Source organism: Dendropsophus ebraccatus, chromosome 1 (genome assembly GCF_027789765.1).
Source record: "Dendropsophus ebraccatus isolate aDenEbr1 chromosome 1, aDenEbr1.pat, whole genome shotgun sequence".
In the NCBI taxonomy this organism is placed as follows: Eukaryota; Metazoa; Chordata; class Amphibia; order Anura; family Hylidae; genus Dendropsophus; species Dendropsophus ebraccatus.
The window spans coordinates 46,783,241-46,803,409 of record NC_091454.1 but is presented as its reverse complement, the minus strand read 5'-3'; the positions used below and the strand labels follow the sequence as shown (position 1 = coordinate 46,803,409).

Sequence of the window (20,169 nt, the reverse complement as noted above, 5' to 3'; positions counted from 1 at the left end):
TAAAAAAAAAACCTCAGTAAGAGGATTAACCCTCAATTAAACTTTTTGCATTTTCCTCTAAGTTTTGTAAGAGCTATAGCGATTTTATATTCCCATCTACAGGGCCATGAAAGGACTTATATTTTTCAGATAGTAGTGTAGTTTGTAACGCAGCCTTTAACCCCTTAAGGACACAATGTACCTGTTCGTAATGTGTCCGCTAATTAAGACCGTTAAATGCAGCAATCATAACCGATAGCTGCGTTTAAATGCTTCTTATTCTTGTCTAGCGGAAGAGAGGTCCCTTCTTCTTACCGAGTCACACTGACGGCAATCCATAGATCTGGGCTACAGCCGACTAGAGTAATACAGCACTGAACTAATCGATCAGTGCTGTTTAATGTATTCTACACTGATCTCTATGAGCCACCAACCATTTCCCATGATCTATACACTGGAGGCGGGCGGGGCGCCCCGTGTGTAACGATAAACCCTCAGTGACACGCCATGACAATATAACGTCTGTCCGCGTCACCAAAGGGAGGGGATATCGCTACACTGGAGACACTGAGCCAGTCTCCACAGCATAGAATGGGCCAAAACATAGAAAAAGAAAAAAATTTAAGCTAATTGGTATATTTGCTTTAAAGCCTGTGTACAGGCAAAATGTCTGGTGCTGTAGCTCGGTGTCAATGAAATTGGGACAATTATTTTTAACTTTTAATTCAGCCACCATAAATCAAGATATGGCATTAGAAGTGACTAGCAAATTACCTCCTATACAAATTAAAAAAAACTGCAAACAAATGGTCAATTCTTATTGCCATTCTTCTTAGGGCTTATTCCCACGTTCCACGGAACACAGAACCCATGGACGGGAAAGCCCTGTAGTGGACTCTTACCCTACTCCCGACATCATATTCATACATGATGCCGGGACGGGGAAGGGTTTAAACCTTTGCTGTACTGTAATGACAGAGCTGCACCGTTGCCTTATTACAGTGGTGTGAAGATTCAAACACTTTCCCCTCTCGCTGCATCATATTGATACAGGATACTGGGCGGGGAAAGAATCCACTACAGGGCTCGCTCGTCTGTTACACCACAATGTGTGTTTCTCTGGACTTTTTTTTTTTTTTGCTGCATATTCCTTATGCACAGGCAGCAACCGTAGTGAAGAGGGTTTTTTTGGCAGGTTCAAAAAGATGGATATAGTTTAAACTATACAAGTATTTATTTAACTTTAAGATAAAATAATTTTACAAATTACAACAAACTATGAAGAAACATTTTTATTAAATATTTGGGATGAATGGTCATTTTAACAATAGGTACATAACATGAACATAAATTCCACTGTAAGTCAGTACAGCCTGTGTTTGTAAAAATGAGAGACAAACAGTTACTATGTAATTTAATCAACAGGTGATTGTTTGATGTGTTTTTTTAAACCAGAAAAGAGCAAAGCTGAAATGTGCTTTTACTATCAAGTACTTATCTTCCCAACAAAAGTGGAACTTAAGGAAAACCAATAACCGTAACTGAGAAAACATCAAAATTCTCCTGGACATCCCAATGCAAGTCTTAGGTTTCAATTAACATATTTTAGATGTGCAGTTCCAAATGGTGATGTCCAAGTTCCCGGCAAGGCCTAAAAGTAGAAGAAAAAATGTTAAGTCAGCTAACACAGAATTAGGTGAATTAGGTTGGGTTCACACTACATTTTTACAATCAGTTTGTGGCAGCTTAGTACAGATTCTCCATGTGAACACCTCATTGCTACAGTTTTTTATGACTATAATATATGGAAAGGCAGATGTTAAATGTGTTGCTTAAGTCTTGTGGAGAAAGTCATGTTGGCTAAAACTATCCATACAAGCTGGAACGCAGTAGAACATATTACTGAACACTACCAGCATGTACTGATTTTGTATGAAAATGTTTAGAGGCTGATCTTTGTTCACCTTCTGCACATGTATTTACTGACTGTACCATTTTTTTTTTGCAGAAATCAATAGTCCAGGTGATTTTAAGAAACTTTGTAATTGGGTTTATTAGCCAAATATTCCATTATCTGCATGTAAAAAGCCTTTTCCCAGGTCCCCCCCTCCCCTCCCTCCTCTTTTCCATCCACTGCAAAAAAAAATCTGGAAATTGTGACTTATTGCATCAGGCGTACCCAGTCTGTTCTAGGGGGAGGGGAGGAGGGAGTTAAGACAGCAGAAAGCTGAGAACAAAGGGATTACAGGGTGAACGCTGTAATCAGAGCTGAGAGGTCAATGCTGACTGTCAGAGGAGATAAAGGGTGAGATATTTGTAGATTAACTCTTTGTTGTGCTGTTTTAGTGTTTTATTTAGCTCTCTCCATAGGAGAACAATGAAGACAGGGGGGAGAGCTTCAAACTGCTTTTTCATGATAAAAATGCATTTTTCGGCTAATAACCCTAATTACAAAGTTCCTTAAAATCGCATGTACTATTGATTTCTGCAAAAAAAATTTACAAGTGTGACACTTTAAGCCACTTATATACATGTATCTATTTAGGGGGAAAAAAAGAATCTTTTCACTTGAATGTGCTTCTTGTTCATCCATTTCGATTTGTATGAAGCTTCTATTCTACATCTAAATCAATTTTCGGTATAAATAACAGATGTAACAATGTCAGTAGGTTTCAACAGGACAACTTGCAGAAAACACTTACTTTCGAGAAGTCAAGAACAGTGCTTGAAGGTGGTCGATGGAACCCATTGGAAGGATGTAACACACCATATTCATCTCTTTCCATATATTCGTGTTGTGAGAACAGAGTGTTTTCTGGTTGAGGTTGATGAAAAGAATGAGTATTCATGATTGGCTGAGACCACCCAGAAAACCCATCTGCAAGAAAATTTATAAAATCAAAACACACATTTCATGATAAGAATAAAGTACAGTACAAACCTTAAAGTGACACTGTCACCCCCTATTTTGACTGCTCTCCACAGGTGTAAAGGGTAAATGTTAGAGCTTTCATTACTTATTTTATATCACACCTCATGGTGCTTGTTCTGATAAAAAGTAATTTTTATTACCTGTGGATTGGTATATGTGGGCGGGGCCTTGTGGCCTATGTGCCACATCGGTCTGCCCCTAGCGCCACTTAGTCCCACCCCCATCCGTGACATCCGTGGGTAAAACAGGTACATTCTGAAGAGATTATGGATGACAAAGCAGCAGATCCTGTACTCCTTTAGGTTCGTTATGATAAAACCATGGCATACACTATTACTGAGTCTCAATGCTTGTACAAAAAAGTTAGCAGATCGGCAAAGTAGATCAAGCTAGCGCTATTGAGGGAAACCATCTTTGTAGACTTCCTCCAATATTCTCTAAGCGAAGGTGTCACACTCAGGCCCTCCAGCTGTTACAAAACTACAATCCCCATCATGCATGGACAGCTAAAGCTTTGACTGCCCACGCGTGATGGGGATTGTAGTTTTGCAACAGCTGGAGGGCCTAAGTGTGACACGAGTGCTCTAGTATATGGGTGCTTTAGAGTAAAAACAACCCACCACAACATGCCATGCAAGTGAGAACTTTTACCCTAGAAGCTTTGCATCATACCGAAGCACAAATACGGCCACATGTTGAGTTACATGCTTTTGGCTTTATCCTGGGCCTTTATTGCCGATGGAAATGATTTTGAATTTGTCTGCATTACCTGGTCCACTATTTACTCCGAATGACCATATGCCATTTTGTCCAACAGGTGGTGAATAGGTGTTCCCAAATGCACACGAACCACTCTGCCGAATTCGTGCTGACCTCTCTGTTCCTATAGGAGGTGGCATTTTGCGATCATTTGTAAAGGGTATTGGCTGTATCGGGCCTGATAAAGGAGGATCAGTTGCTGATGGAAGTGATGAAGTAGAATCAGACAAAGCTGATGGAACAAGAGATTGACCAAAATATAAAAAAATATTTAATACACAATATAGTATTCACAATACCATCAGTAGTGAGACAAGGAGGCAGGGAAGACTACAAATGGTACAAAACACAGATACCGTAGTTACCAAATACATACATGGATGTGAAGAATTAGTCCAAGGATGTGGTGAAAAGTGCTGTCTACTGAAACTAGTAGAGTTAACGTTAGGCCCCTGCAAAAACATTTGATTTGCATAGAGATTTGGTTCAAAGCTGGCCATCATGGGTGCTGGCATGGACAGTGAGCAGTTGTCAGAATCGTCAAATGGGGCTGCTGGGAAAAAACAAAACAAACAAAAAAAAAAAAAAAAAAAGACTGAGCATATGAGCCACATTTACAGCAAAACTGTGAATCTCCACCGCTGACTAACCAGCTATACATCTTCTGCTGCCATCTGGCTACATTAGCTGTAAATGGATCTGGTTATGAGATGTAAAGACCTATGTTAGATATTATTGGGGAACGGACTGGGGAGCTTTTTGGCTCACTGAGTACACATCGACCTAAGAGCAGCTTACTGACAGCTACCGGAGAGCAAAAAAATGGTCTTTGTATGAAGACATTTTACAAGGATACTGCATTTTACACTTGCTGGCATTGTCAACGGTGAAGCACAAAAGGTTAATCCACAACCATGTTACTATAAAATAAATGTCAATTTATCTCAGACAGCATTCCATTGAGTTTAGAGACTACACTGAGCTGGACCACTAGGCTAGCGTTGAGTGAGCACACTTGTGTATGGAACATGGAAAACTTCATAAACCCCTATGGATGCTAAAAGTGTCCCTTAGGTCTTTGTCAGGTAGATATACATTTGCTGAGAATTCCCGTTTGGCCCACTCCAACAAATTTATACTGTGCAGTATACATGTTTTACTATGACGGTCTAGTCTCAAGTATATGCAACTGTATTTCCCCCTTACCTGCTGATCCTACTGATCGACCTTGTGAGGATGGTCTGAAACCAGGTGGATTTGAAGCAATTAAAGAGTGAAAGCCTTCTAGGTTTCCAAACATGGTGTTCTCTGGACCAGTTTGGTCAGTTAGGAACTGGTTGGGTGTTTCTGCTGATGGATGACATCCACCCCAACCTTGACCGCATGACACCTGGTTGAGGTGACTAGAAAAATGGTTGAGAAGCGCAGGTCCATATGACGGGGGCAGCTGTTTACTTGCCAAGTTCAAATGTACCTGAGAAGTGTTCACTGGCGACGACTGAAGGTCAGACTGTATGTTCATTTGCCTGAGTGAATCTTGAACACCACTTGCCTGTGAGTCTGTAACCAAGAGAGGGTGTTCGTCTTGCTGTAATTGTTTTGTAGGCATTATTGAGTTTAATGGATTTCGATACTGCATCCTATGCAATGCATATTGAGTAGCAGGAGCCATCTGAGGAATTCTACAATTTTCGTCCAGTTCTGCAGCAGCTTCGTTCAAATAATCCACAACCTTTGGTTCGTTTCTTTCTGTTTTACTGCCAGAAAAGGTCTCCTCTTTTGTACCTTTATGTGATGGACTAGATGGACAAAATGAGATTTGGTCACTGGTAAAAGAGGAATTATCAGGCCAATTTGTCCTAGATGTAGAGCGTGCTTCTGCTGACTGATCTAACTGATGCAAGGTTCTTTGCATTGTTGAAAAACCTATCGTGGATGAGAAGTGTTCCGCCTGTCCCTTGGAAACAGCACTAGTATGTAGCACGTTACTAGTGGTAGCTGATGCCCTAGAAGAAACTGTAGCACACTTGCTGGTGGTATCACAGGATACAGGCACCCCACTGCTGGTTTTTAGGTTACAAGGGAACAACTGTTTACTGACTGATGAAGGGCTGTTTATTATGTTTAAATGCTGAGAAATATCTGTTAACTTTGAGGTAGAGATGGAACTGGGGAATAAGCACGTATCTATTTGTGTAGAATCACTATCTTGCAATGTGTGCTTTGGAGTAACGTTTTTGGTACTTGATCTCACAGGAAATGGCCCCCATGTACAGGGAGACTGTCTGAAGGGACCTCCTCCAAGCTGGGACAACGGTAAGGGAGTGTGTCTGATTGGTTGTACTGGTTGACCTGTTAAGAGCGTGAATTGTGGATGGTTGGTAGACATGGGAAGTGTTCCATGCAAAGGAGGATGAACATTTTCCTGGCTGTTTTTGGTCTGTTTGGAAGACTGCAGGGCCGACAAAACCCGTGTCATTGATGGCGCTGCACTGCTGGTTACAAAAGGAGGGGATTTGTTGGTAGACACAATGCCTACTCCAGATGAATGTATTAGCGTCTTGGGACTACGAATATGTCCCTTAGGTATTAAGTCCTCAAGTTCTTTTGCAGGATCTTGAATCAAGGCATTAATCAGTTGTACCACATATCTTGTGGATTCTGCTCCACCCCTGAAAGAAATTAAAAAAAAAAAAAAAAAAAAAAAAAAAAGTAAGATACGAACTGAACACATCAAAGTCATGTGGCTACGCAGTGCACAATCCCAAGTACCAAGGATATCAGGATACCCATCAAGAGTGGAAGAGTGGGATGCAATGCCTCAGCAGACAATAAATCATCTTGTGAACAGCTTGAGACATTGTCAAGCTGTAATGGATGCTCAATGACACGACAAGTTATTGAGCCATTGCCAGTTTTGTTAGTGCATACCCACCACTGTTGGCTTTTGTTTCAATAAATCGTTTGTTTCAATAAATCGTCTAGACACAGACCCACCCACCAGTAGAGTGTAATGGGCATAAATCTATATATTCATGTATAAGCCATTTAAAAACTCCACTGATGTCTGAAGCCCTATTTTCAGGCAATGCGCAATCAATGACTCCAGGAGTAAACTCTGATATTAGAGACTCCACCAAAAGGGATGGGGGGGGGAGTCACCCATCTATAGATAATTGTTTTAGAAAGGAAGATGCTGATTCTCATTAGTGAGACGTGTGATAAATTATTTTCAGGTATGGACTTATAAGATCAAATTACTGTAAGTAATGAAACAATATTAACAGCATATAGGAATGTCCTACTACAAATACCTTATAGTAATCATTCTTTCTCCGTTCTTATCTTTTTGTTTATCAACATCAATATGGGCACCAGTAACATCTTGAATAGCAGTAATGTTACAACCACCTCTCCCCATTATTCGAGATACAACCGACGCCGGAACTGAGAGTTTCTTTGATCTGCAGAGAGAAGAAAATGTCTTGTCTTTTTAAAATAAAAAACAAAACAAAAAAAAAAACAGATATTTCTTGAAAAAGTTTGGCAGACCACTGACCTCCTGACCACTTCTTTCCATCCTTCTTCCCTCTTTTGTCCTCTTTTAGGGCTACATGCATTTAGCTTTAGATTCGGCAACATAAATGGAGTGGCTTTATAACTGGATGATGGCTGCCTCGTACATGCTTCATTTTCAATTCTGATAAATAAAATGATAGCAGTTCAAATAGCAGCAGGGTAAATCATTTTCACATTAACAAAGTAATACTTATATTTTAACAATACAAACTATAACACAGTCCTATAGCAGCAACCAAACAAAAAGATTTAACCGCATAATGACATTTTTCATTTTTGTTTTTCCCTCCTTTACTTCTGGACACCATACTACTACTTTTTCCATCTACAGCTGTATATAAGGGGCATATATGCTCTATCCACAGCATAGGGCATATAACCAAGATCACGGGGGGTCCACGCAATCTCGAGAACGAGGACTCCAAAATCACCACTAAATTGAGATACAGACCCACCAAGAAAAACAGCAAATGACTAAGAAATTGCAAAGAAACAACTGAGTGGGAGCTGCCCCCCCCAATGAACAAAAACAAAAGTAGGGCCCTACTACACAGTGTGATAATTGGTTGAATTCGGTCGATTTGTCCAATTATCGCTGTGTGTAATGAAGACAACTATCAGCCAATAACAACGATCTTCTGTCCGCTGCTCACTTACCAGAGCAGTCCCTGTAGTCTCTGAACTGACAGGCAGGTGATTGGCTGAGCAGCCTGTCCGTTCACAGACTTGCTCTGAAACTACAGGGGCAGCTCCGGGAAGCAAGCAGATGTAGAAGACCAGGGACCGTGGAGAGGTATGTATACAGTTTAAGGGCAAGGGCTACACGGACGACGCTAACAATGTCCATGCGGCCCTTGCTAAATTATTTTCGAGCAGTGTAATAAGGCCCTCAGGTAACACAAGACAGTGGGAAGTCTTAATTGAGTCTCAGAGTCTCAGAAGGAGGCAACAAACACACACACACACACACACACACACACACACAGGACAGGCAGGTACCACAGCCACTGTTGTGGGTGAAGGCTTGCAACCCGGAAAAAACAACCAAGGATGCTAGAAGTGTAAGCAGAAAACACACAAAAACTGACAGACATACACTCTAGATCCAACGGCACACAGGGCAAAAAGGGGAAATAGTACAGGAGGAGCGCTCCAATAAGTGCAATAGACCACACTAAAGTGACCCTGAAAACACAAAAAATAATGGGTAGGGGGAATGTTATTCAAAATGGGACTACTGCAGAAACAAGGAGCAGAAAAACATCCGAGGAATGAAAAGAACAAAGCATGGAACAAGATGAGCAACCCTTAGGAGATGTCCACACCAAGTGAAGAAATCCAGTTGGGATAAATGTTATTCTAGTAGTGGAAGGGAAAGGAATAATCCAGAGAAGCTGAAGGGTAATCATAGCATGACAAAACACCCAGAAGAGGAGTCCAAGGAAATGCTGAGGAAACACCACTAGCACAACAGCAGGGATGGCATAGACACAGGGATGTCCACCGTTCAAGACTACAAATATCCAGGACCAGAGACCTGCCTAGACTGAGGCAAGCACACACAAAAACATGGGGGGGATGGGAATTTTGCCAGGCAGAGTGAGGGGTTATACTTAGTACCCGTCGTTATAACTTTTGAAAACAGCTATTTTTAGTTTTTTTTCCCCAAAAAGTCTAAACACAGGAAGTCCAGTGTTTCCCTGGTAATTTAAGCGCTCACAGAAAAGGCCAGGTCATGTGATCGACGGACACATTGAGCAACGGCACTCTGTACAGGTCAGACTTCATGTGTTTAGTCTTTCTCTACCAGCACAAGACTAAAAATCTGCCTTCAGGAGACTGGACCTGGATTTCTGGTAAGCATAGCTTTGTTTTACAGCATGATAAATAATGAATGTATATTGCAAACTTGCTTTATTCCACATATACTGTTTATTTACATTTTGAAAGTTATAACAACGGGTGCACTTTAAGGACATGCCCCAAAGAGCACTGCAATCCCCTGGTTGTCATTTCTAAAAAAGCAGCTGAACTGTACTGTGTGTAACCGACCAAGATGTCCAGACACTGCATCTGACGGCTGGGGGAGGCACTGGACCACAAAGCCATAAAAAGGACAGAAGAAAGGAACAAGGTGCTGAAAATCTGGCAAGAGAATCATCACAAGGTATGCCACAAAGGAGCCATGTAGGGTAGGATATGGTATCCTGCAGAAAGAGGGAAATGGGACCCCTTTTGCATAACGTGCGCGGGGGAAAGGTTGCGCTAGGAATAATCAAATCAGGGAAAAGCCCGTCCTGGAGGGGAGGAAGAGGACCCCCTGAGATGTGTGTAGTGGGGGGAAATGCTTACCTCTCCATAATTCCAGCAGGGTAACCTCTCAGCATACCTCTTTTGAAAAGGTCTAGAACGCAGAGTGTAACCCTCTAGCTTGTACTATACTTACCTGTCTGGCATCTGCAGTAACCCTTGTACTCTATAGCAGGGTACAGTCACTCTGATCTGTGACAGCAAATAAGGGAATGGGTGACTAGCGACCAAGGGAAGAAAAGGTAAGCATGCTACCTGGTCTCCTGCTCCTGACACTCAAAAGGAATTAACATGGCAATGTCGCATGTTGGCAACACCGCTAAACAGGGTGAGAGGATAAACCTCCACCACCACCTAAACCGGAGAACACTAATAAAAATTTTTAAAGAAAAGCATGAAGCAGAAGAGGCCTGCCTTTTATGGACACTAAGATAAAAAGCCTGAGCTAACACTTTTTCCTAATGTCACCTACTAAAGTTATCAGGCTGTACCCACACTCTTTTGTGCTCTCTAGTGACAAGCAAAAAATATAAATATAAAATGTATCTATAGGATTTATATATTATATATAAATTTTTCTTACTATGAGCAGTTCCACAATTAAGTTGCAAAATTAGGGAGAAATGCTTCATAAAAGAGGTCTATAATAAAAGTTATCAACTCAAGCTGGGTTTATATTCAGCCAACGGCATTTCCCTATGGCGCAGGAGAAAAGCGCCAGAGGGAAACGTATCTGTGAACTGATCTCAGTCATTTCAATAGGACAGTTTAAAGCATGTGGCTTGTTAACAGTGCCGCCTATTCGCCAGACAAGCCCTACACCAGAATACTGCCAGTAGCGTTCTGCGGTCCGGCCCTGATGTTCTACATTTGGGGAGAGAAAAGGAGATTACCCAAAATTGACAACTGTGCAAAGTAAATAAACTTCAAGCTTTCAAAAAAAAACTAACCTTGGGGGAATCCTGGCTGTTGTCACTTTGGACTTTTCTTCCCAGGTACTGAGCAGTAGTGAACACTTTTTAACACTTGGTGTGTTGACATCACAGTTGTTATTAAGTTCTCGGTTCTTATCGTGAACACCAATTTCACTGTTGCAATCATTGTCATCCAAAATAACAAAATCACAGAGGACACTTCCAGCAGCTTCTCTAGGTTCATCATTATGTTTATCTTTAGCAGATTTAGAGATATGCTGCTCCCCGGCCATGAGGTGAAGGCCTGAAGGGATGTCTTTGGTCTTACTTTTTTTTGTTTTCTGATTGGTGTTTGGCGTTATAATTATACCACTCCTTTTCCCAAACACATTCGTAAATGTAGAAGATGTTGCAGCAATGCCAATTGTGGTCATTGTTGTTGCACTTGGGGGCTCTAAGGGGACATCATCTTCCTCTATAGTAAGAAAAATTGGCAAACAAAGGCAATGATTAAGGAAAACAGATAATTTTCTGTAGTAAAATATAAAAATAATTGTATTTTGCTGTAAAAATTAAAGGTTTATATAAAAACTTTGAATACAATTTGTCCATGACTGGTATATTTAATTTGGATAAGCCAGGAATCCAGAGATAAAGATCCAGAACAGGAGACCTTCATGCAGATGGCTCCGTCAAAGCAGTTTTTCTGAGCAGCAGTTGTTACAAAAGGATCAAAATCTCAATCAAGAGAAAAACTCTTACCATCACCGCTGGGGGCATCTTCAGCAACCAGATCACATGTCCCGGGAAGTTTACAGTCATCATCTTCAAGTTTCTTTTTTTGCTCTTCCTTCTTTTTTTTCCTCTTCTCTTTTCGTTTCTCCCTTTTAGCGGCGAGAGCCTGTTTTCGACTCTCTTCTCTTGACTATTTCATGGTTTAGCAATAATAAAGTTCAACACAAACAGAAATCTATTATTGGACAAGTGTAATGTATTTAAATAACCATAATGCCATTAACCACAGGTTTCCCAAGACACCCACAATAGTGATACTGTAAACCCCCCAGCTACAACCTCCCATCCCCCCCAACTACCAGATAAAATATGGGTAGAGGAGGGCAACAAAGATCATTAAGGGAATGGGTGGGTTACAGTACCAAGACAGCTTATCAAACTTGGGGTTATTTAAGCTAGAAAAAAAGACGTCTTAGGGGCGATCTGATTACAATTTACAAATATATGAATGGACAGTACAGAGATCTTTGTAGAGGTCTTCTTACTCCTAGGTCTGTAACCATGACAAGGGGCATCCTCTACGTTTAGAGGGAAGGTTTCACCATCAGCATCGACGGGGGTTCTTTACTGTACGAGCAGTGAGACTATGAAACTCTTGCCACATGATGTTGTCATGGCCGATTCATTAAATAAATTCAAGGGAGACCTGGATGCTTTTCTTGAACAACATAATATTACAAGTTATGGGCATTAGATTTCTGGTGATACATCGATCCAGGAATTATTCTGATAGCCATTGGAGTCAGGAAGGAATTTTCTCCCTGTGATGGGGCACTTTTCTTCCTTGCAGGGGTTTTTGCCTTCCCCTGGATTACAACAGTAGGGTTTCCCTAGATAGAACCTGATGGACTCTTGTCTTTTAACCTTATTTACTATGTTACATAGAAATTATTTTTTCCGGTCAGATGAAGGTTTTTTTTAATGATAATTCTAAGATGAAAAAATCCTCAATGGCAGCCATAATGACATGGGAGTAGTATTAATAAGGGGACATCACAGTATACAAATCATAGCTGTCGCTATGAAGAAAGTGCACCTCAGGAGGCAGGGGTAATAATTCTTAAATGGTAGCAATAAAAGTACAACAGTAGCAGCAGTATATGGGCAAGATAGATGGGCTACACTATTAATCCCAGCTTGATCTTTTACCTTTTCAAGGTCAAGCTCCTTGAGCAGGATACTGGCGTTCTTGTTTGCTTCTGCCGCCTGCTGGTCTTTTGCCTTCACTATTGTTTCCATGCACTGATGGCATTTCTTTAAAAGGTCCTAAAACATATAAGGAACAACTTGTAAGTGTTAATTGCACCTTGGTTGGGTAGCACAGAAATTCTACAGGAGGTCAAACAAGAAATGTTTATTAACAGAAAGAAAAAAAAAATCTTTTAAGTCACAAGAAAATAAAGAATCACTATTTTACTATGACCAGCAAAGTAACATCCTTACTATGGGGCTTATTAGATGTGTTACTGCTTATCCTTTCACCCCTTCAGTACAGGGAGCAAAAAAACTCCGTCTGGGGGGCGATTATTTTGTGGCATGGCACTTTCTTACATATGTTCATGCTTTTAAGCTCCAATTAAAATCAACGGGAGGTACATGAGAGGACTCCACCATACTGACTGTGGTTCATAGAGCTGCAGTGTATTGCTGCAGCATTTTTTGCTCATCAACACACAACGAACAAGTTTGACTCTGGGTATTTCATAATTTCTGTCATGAGTTAAGTCTGGGAAACTCTGATGCATCCTGCCTTTCAACTGAACAAGAACATTCTGTGTTAAAAACTTTTCTAACAAGTTGCCCTATGCTATATACCTGTGTGTAGTAACATGAAGTATGCACGTCCTACAATTAACATCGGAAAACCAAGGATGGATATTTTCATTTCACAATTTTGGCTTTCTAAAGATAAATCACTCACCTTATCAGTTATTGTTGCAATGTATCGCATACACTCAATGTCAGATGGGAACTGGTTAACTTCCTTTACCAGAAATTGTACTACTTTTAGATGACCCTTTAAAAGTGAACAAACATCTGTAAATAATGTGTTTTGTAGTAATGAAATCAAATCCCTTGCTACTTGCAGAAAAACGCTATAGAATTTCCCACCAAAGCTCTCTAAGGGCCCTATTACACGGAGCGATAATCAGCCGAACAAGGGCGATTCAGCCGATATCACTCCGTGTAACAGAGAGAACAAACAGCCAATGAAACGATAGGATGATCTTTACTTTAGGTCCAGACCTAAAATCGGGCACTCGTCGCTACGTGTAACAGCGATGCATAGCTGATGATTGTAGTATAAAATAATAAAAAGTATTAATGTACCTTACCACGTTCCCTGGTGTCCTCAGGCCTTCCCTGGTCTTTGCCTTCTGCTCCCTTCTGTTCTGATCCCTGCACTGACAGGCTGCAGCCAGTGATTGGCTGAGCGTACGGCAATCTGTCAATGCATAGATCAGAACAAAAGGCAGAGCTACAGAGACCAGAGAAGGCCTAAGGGCACCAGGGAACGTGGTAAGGTAATAACGATAAAGTCTGTGCAGACCTTGTTGACCCCAAGACACATCTTTTGGGATTGCTCAGCTACCAATTTTTGGGATCAGCAAGGCTATATTGTAAAGCTTACTGAAACCTCAGCTCTTGTAGAAGACTGACTATTGCTTTACTATGAGCATGAACTTCTGGTGATCTACAGGACAAATGTGCAAATTGGATACATATCCCTGACAATATTCCCCAGACCAGTCAGAGTAGGGAGTCAACACTTCTATATCCCCACATTGTTATTTTAAAAAAACAGTCAGGATGAACCAACATTTTCTAACAGTTTATGCAAGGAACGAGAATTTTAAAATCTCTCTACCAAAAACTATACGCAGGTTTACCAATTGTTTTGCATGTGATATACCTTTCACCGAGTCTTATACCAGAGTCCTTAATGGCCATTTTGAATTTTGAGCAAATATTTAATCAATCTAAGCACTACTTCTCTCTCCCAGCTAGCACTCAGATAAGGTGCAACCAGCTGTAAAGCTAGAGACCCTTGGAATGACCCCACAAGAGAAGAAACACTAATATAAACTGGTGGCTCCTGGAAAAAAATGCATCCACTGAATGGTCTACCATATTAAAGCATAAATGCATCAAGTTAGCAGGAGTGGAAACCTTCTCTTACAAAGTAGCTGTCAGTTTTTGCTGACAGAGATGTGACTCTCATTGAGGGGATGCCACCTTTCCATAGCATGCCCCAAGAGGGCAAATGGATAAGGGTTGTCCTGATAAAACACCATTAACTAATATGTGATACTTGCAATGACACAAAACTGTTTAACAAATCTATCCAGTTTTACCATAATCTCAAAACTTTTTGTGTACATTATACCGTTCATGCAATAAAAAGTGTAGCTGAATAGCAAAGTAAGAAATAATTCAGCCTTACCATGTTTTTTTTTTTTTACTATTCTAAAAATAAAGTTTAGAAGATGTGCAGCAAAAAAAAGGTAAGCTTGTACCTTCACGTCATATGCATACACCTACACAGATTTAAAAAGAATAAATGTTTCACCTTCCGAAATGCTGACATTAAAGGTGTGATTTTACGATTATCAGCGGCATCAACATCTGCACCAGCATGAACAAGCAGCTGGACTATGTCAAAGTGGCCCCCATTAGCTGCAAGCCACATAGGCGTGTTTCCTTTTTTATTTCTCACATCAATGTGTGAACCCCTGAAAAGGTAAGGAAAAATGCAGGGTAAAATAAAAAGAGCAGATTAAGCACAACACAGTCTGTAGTTTTAACACAGTTCTAAACAGTGCACCTGCTAAAAGAACCATAACACCTTGAAGACACAGGTATGTTTTGTCTTGAATGCACCATACCTACACATGGATTGTGCCCGACACTGGTCATTACTGTAATTGTTTTTATTATAGGTGTTGTTAACCCTTAGGGGACACAGCCAGTTTTCATTTTTGCGTTTTCGTTTTTCCCTCCTCGTGTATATAAGGCCATAGCGCCTGCATTTTTCCACCTAGAGACCCAAATGAGCCCTTATTTTTTGCGCAACTAATTGTACTTTGCTAAGGCAGATGTAATTTTTGCCTAAAATGTGTCGGGAAACCAGAAAAAAATTATATGTGTGGTGAAATTGAAAAAAAAAACGCATTTCTTTTATTTGGGGGAAATGTGTTTTTACGCCATTCGCCCTGGGGTAAAACTGACTTGTTATGCATGTTCCTCAAGTCGTTACGATTAAAACGATATGTAACATGTATAACTTATATTGTATCTGATGGCCTGTATAAAATTCAAACCGTTGTTAACCAATATACGTTCCTTAAAATCGCTCCATTCCCGGGCTTATAGCGCTTTTATCCTTTGGTCTATGGGTCTGTGTGAGGTGTCATTTTTTGCGCCATGATGTGATCTTTCTATCGGTACCTTGATTGCGCATATATGACTTTTTGATCGCTTTTTATTACAATTATTCTGGATTTGATGCGACCAAAAATGCGCAATTTTGCACTTTGGGATTTTTTTGCGCTGACGCCGTTTACCGTGTGAGATCAGGAATGTGATTAATTAATAGTTCGGGCGATTACGCACGCGGCGATAGCAAACATGTTTGTTTATTAATTTATTTATTTATTTTTATTTATAAAATGGGGAAAGGGGGGTGATTCAGACTTTTATTAGGGGAGGGGGTTTTGTGTTATTAAAAATACTTTTTTCTTTTACTTTAGACATATACTAGAAGCCCCCCTGGGGGGCTTCTAGTATATGCACTCTGATCTCTCATAGAGATCCATGCAGTATAGTTATACTGCATGAATCCATGAGATCGGTGTTCTATTACTTTTGGCTGCTGCAGCCAAAAGCAATAGAATGCCGAGCCGGGATCAGCGCCATTACGGAGCAGACCCCGGCCCGGTATGGATGCAGGGATCGCCCCCCCGCAATCGCGCCGCAGGGGGGCGATCCCCCCACTAGACCACCAGGGATGTGTAACCGCAAGTATTTAGAAGCAGCTGTCAACTTTGACAGCTGCTTCTAAGTACTTAATTAGCGGGCACGGCGATCGGACCGTGCCCGCTAATAGCCGCGAGCCCGGGCTACTCGCGGCACCCGGGATCGCGGCAGTTCAGAGGGTGGTCGCCGCGCGACCCCCCTCTGAACTCCCATAGCGGCACGAGGACGTTAAATAACGTCCTGGTGCAGCTATGGGTTAAAGTCTGTCTTCATTTCAAACAACTTTGCAGATACCAACAGTACCAGTGACTATTATAAAAAAGCGGTCTACATCACAGAGAAGCAAAAGTGACAGGAGTGCACTGCCCACTATAGCCGACAGAGGGGAGAGGCTGAGGTGGATAAGTGAGCAGGAAGAAAAGACAAACAGCCATGCAATGTGCAGACTTTGTGGCCATAGAAAATGCTGGATTCTTGTGTTAGCCTGCTCAGTGCTGGCCTGGGAACTTCTGTAGGTTTGATAAGGGAAAGCAGGATTGTAGGATGTCGCTTTTAAAGACCATATAGTGTATAGGAGGCAGCACGGAGGCTAGTCTGCATCCACACTGCTGCTAAACATAGGAAAATAATTACAACACCAAATATAAAAACATATTTCAAACAAAACTCTTTGAAGGAAAACCCACAATAGAAATTAACAAATCTATCAAAGGAGTCAAAGAGATATTGTATCAGAGCAGGGGTGATGTCTATAAGTACTTAACACCTCAGAATATGTCTACCCAGATCCCTTCATATAAGACATTTAAGTATACTGTGGGCCAATGTGGGTAGACCCCATCCATATCTACAAGACATCGAAAAGGCCTTAAACCTTAATCTATAGCTATACAACGGGGACGAACTGCAAACCCACGTAAACCCAAAGATGGCCAACCGACCAGTCGAGACACGGAGATCCAAACTACCGGGAAAAGAGGATCCAATCTCTAATCAGTAAATAATATTTAAAAGAACAGAAACAAACAAACAAAAAAGAAAATAAAAACAAATACAAAACCCATATTTCCATAATCCATTTTATGTTACTTAAATTCCACAGAGAGTTCAAAGCTCAACAACAATGAACCTCTAGTATCCGGCTGTTACCGCCTTGCGTCTCATCTGTTGGACACGTCCGTAAGGCCAGGGTTTCGCATAGCACCCAGGATCTGTCTAGTTACCCTTTAAGCCATTACTACTCCCCTGGACCCCTTTTAAACAGTGAGTTTGCGTATTTATGTAAATAACTTAGTAAGGATTGTCCATTGGCTTCCGTCCCCCCCTAAGGAGACTTCAGACCTTATAAAAGACACCCCACTGATCGTCCTTGTACAAAAAAATAAACAAATAAAAAATAAATAAAAGCAAGGTAAAAATATATACTAGTCATAGAATGGCCAGATATAGACATGCATCTGATACACATACGCAGCTTTTCCTAAAAAGTCCTCTGAAGTGATTGTTACACTTAAAGGATACCTAAAATTGTGTTTAAACCAAGCCGCCCAAGTCCAGATGCAGCAGAGCATCCAGATACCATAAAATATCGTCCGCCATCCATTAGATCCTCCAGTAAAAAAAAAAAAAAAAAAAAAAAAAAAGGTCCCTGGAATTCTGTTCTGCACTATATCATCAATTGTGTTAAGAGCTACATGTAGGTCTGGGATGAATTGCTGCAATTTCCACAGACTTTTCAGTATTGTTTCTTGCTTCACTTATTCTACTGTATGAAAGGTTATTATTGTATGAAATTGCATAGCTGATTCATGGAGAGGCAGGATCTGCAAGGCAACAACTCCATACACCACAAGGAGAGCAAAATACTCACAGCTTAATGGGAACAGCGCCGCCCAGCTCAATGTTTTTTTTTTTTTTTTTTTTTTTAAAGCAATTACTTGGGTTCCAAGTAACACTTACCTATTAATAAGGAGCTCACAGAACTTGTAATGTCCTTTATCGGCAGCAATAGTTAGAGCAGTATCTCTTGATGAAGGCACTGGTGGGGAGTTAACATCAGCTCCTTTATCTAAGAGTACCCTTCCCACCTCCGCATAACCTCCAGAAGCAGCTTCCATCAAAGGAGTCAAGCCTGTCTATTAATACAATAGGAAGGTTTAAATGCAACCTGTCAGAAGACTATCATGACATTATAAAAAGGTATAATGTATTTAAATGGAGATCTTTCTGGAATTGATTATAGGAAAACAATTATTTGTCTGAGTTTATATAAAAAAAAAATGCAGAAAATGCCAGAGAAGATGACATTTGGCATACCTTAGCCCTGTGTTCCACATTAGCTTTTCTGTCTAGGAGAAGACTTACAACTTCAGCCCTTCCCTGGAAGCATGCTAATGTGAGTGCTGTATTGCGGTTTGTTTCTATCTGGGCATTAATATCCGAACCCATATCTAGAAGCAATTTTACTGCAGGAACATGTCCATTCATAGCAGCCAACATTAGAGGGGAAATGCCCAATTTACTGCCAGTCCTGTAACAAAACCAAATCACAATTTCATAACATTAATGAGAATAAAAACACTAGTATGGCAGCTTAGCAGAAGGCACCCGGTACCCAGTTATTACCTTGAATTTATTTCTGCCCCTGCATTTAACAGAATTTTGATAATGTTGACATATCCACCAGATGCAGCCAAACTGAGAGGTGTGTAGTCTGAAACATTGCGGTGCTCTTTGTTTGCACCTCGAGACAAGAGCAGCTCAACAACCTGTCAATAGAAAGAACATATCACTTAAAAGATAGCAAATTCATGTCAAAGAACTACATAACATTTTGAGTGCTTAAAATTTCCAAACTTAAAAATAAACTAACTACATCCACATACAGAAAAATACAGACCCCAACATTGTGTAAGTCCCCTTTATGCAGCCAAAAAGCCCTGTCTCATGAATTTCCTGTGGTACCTGGCATCAATTTATAAGGTGCGTGTTGTGACTTCTACAGATTTGACCATAACAGGGAAAGAAAGAAACCGTCCTGCAGAACCATTTACTGCCGAAAGCCCAGAAAAGGAGATAACTGGATGGCAGCTGTCCCCCCCAATGAACTTTGACGAGAAAAGGATTTTACGGTGAGCACACACAATCCTATTTTCTTGCTCGAATTATTGGGGGACACATACACAGTGGGACTTCCTAAAGCAGTCCCCAAGGGTGGGAAGAAAGACAGTGCACACCTAACCAGCTAATATACTGCAGTCTGCAGAGAATGGTGAACAGGAAGCTATTACTGATGGAAAGGCTGCACCTTACAATCAGAGTAAAGGCCCTATTCCACGGAACAATTATCGGCCGTTACGGACAATAATTGTTCCGTGGACTAGAAGGCAACGATCAGCCGACATCATTCATGTCGGCTGATCGTTGCAGTCGTTTGTTTTTCAACATGTTGAAAAACAAATTACTCATATAGCAACGATACGCTCCGTGGAATAGGAGCGGCAGCAGCAGCAGACCACTAGAATAGCGGCGGCAGTGATCGAGGAAGGAGGAGCAAACAAGCGCTGACAGCGCTCATTTGCTCCTCATAGTCGCCCCGTGAAATAGGGGCTTAAGGCATGAGAGAAGACCAGAAAGTGGTTGGATGCACCCAAAGCAGTAGAAGAACCAGGACTGAAGGGAGTAAGAGACTTAGCAGTCCTGGACAGACTGTCATCCTGAAAAGGAATGGTAGCCTTCAATGCAGACAGGCTTGGTAGAGAAGACTATGCCCGCAGGTAGACATAGTAAGGAATGTCCGCTGGGAAGTGAAGGATGCAAATAGATAAAGACAGAAATTAGATTAACTACTCCCGCTAAAAAGAGGAGACAAGTAACCAAAGGGAGGCTATTTATCCAAGTGATCAGAGAGATAGGGAGAGGAAG

At 41.0% G+C, this 20,169-nt stretch overlaps 1 protein-coding gene across 2 annotated transcripts in view; it reads right to left on the bottom strand.

Annotated features, from left to right (window-relative positions):
* Positions 1-1,256: 1,256 nt before the first annotated feature.
* ANKHD1 (ankyrin repeat and KH domain containing 1) overlaps positions 1,257-20,169 on the bottom strand; it is an 84,092-nt gene continuing 65,179 nt past the window's right edge. Inside the window, exons 19-33 of one of the 2 annotated variants that reach the window (XM_069970378.1) lie at positions 18,871-19,013; positions 18,562-18,775; positions 18,205-18,380; positions 14,840-15,002; positions 13,190-13,285; positions 12,418-12,534; positions 11,236-11,398; positions 10,510-10,948; positions 7,230-7,370; positions 6,985-7,134; positions 4,877-6,342; positions 4,047-4,220; positions 3,681-3,902; positions 2,682-2,857; positions 1,257-1,630 (exon numbers count right to left, since the gene is read on the bottom strand). In XM_069970378.1, coding sequence (XP_069826479.1) covers positions 1,571-1,630; positions 2,682-2,857; positions 3,681-3,902; positions 4,047-4,220; positions 4,877-6,342; positions 6,985-7,134; positions 7,230-7,370; positions 10,510-10,948; positions 11,236-11,398; positions 12,418-12,534; positions 13,190-13,285; positions 14,840-15,002; positions 18,205-18,380; positions 18,562-18,775; positions 18,871-19,013 — 3,900 coding nt within the window. In that variant the 3' untranslated portion in view covers positions 1,257-1,570. Of the gene's footprint in view, positions 1,631-2,681; positions 2,858-3,680; positions 3,903-4,046; positions 4,224-4,876; positions 6,343-6,984; positions 7,135-7,229; positions 7,371-10,509; positions 10,949-11,235; positions 11,399-12,417; positions 12,535-13,189; positions 13,286-14,839; positions 15,003-18,204; positions 18,381-18,561; positions 18,776-18,870; positions 19,014-20,169 lie in introns of both variants that reach the window. The other variant, XM_069970374.1, reaches the window with a different exon arrangement.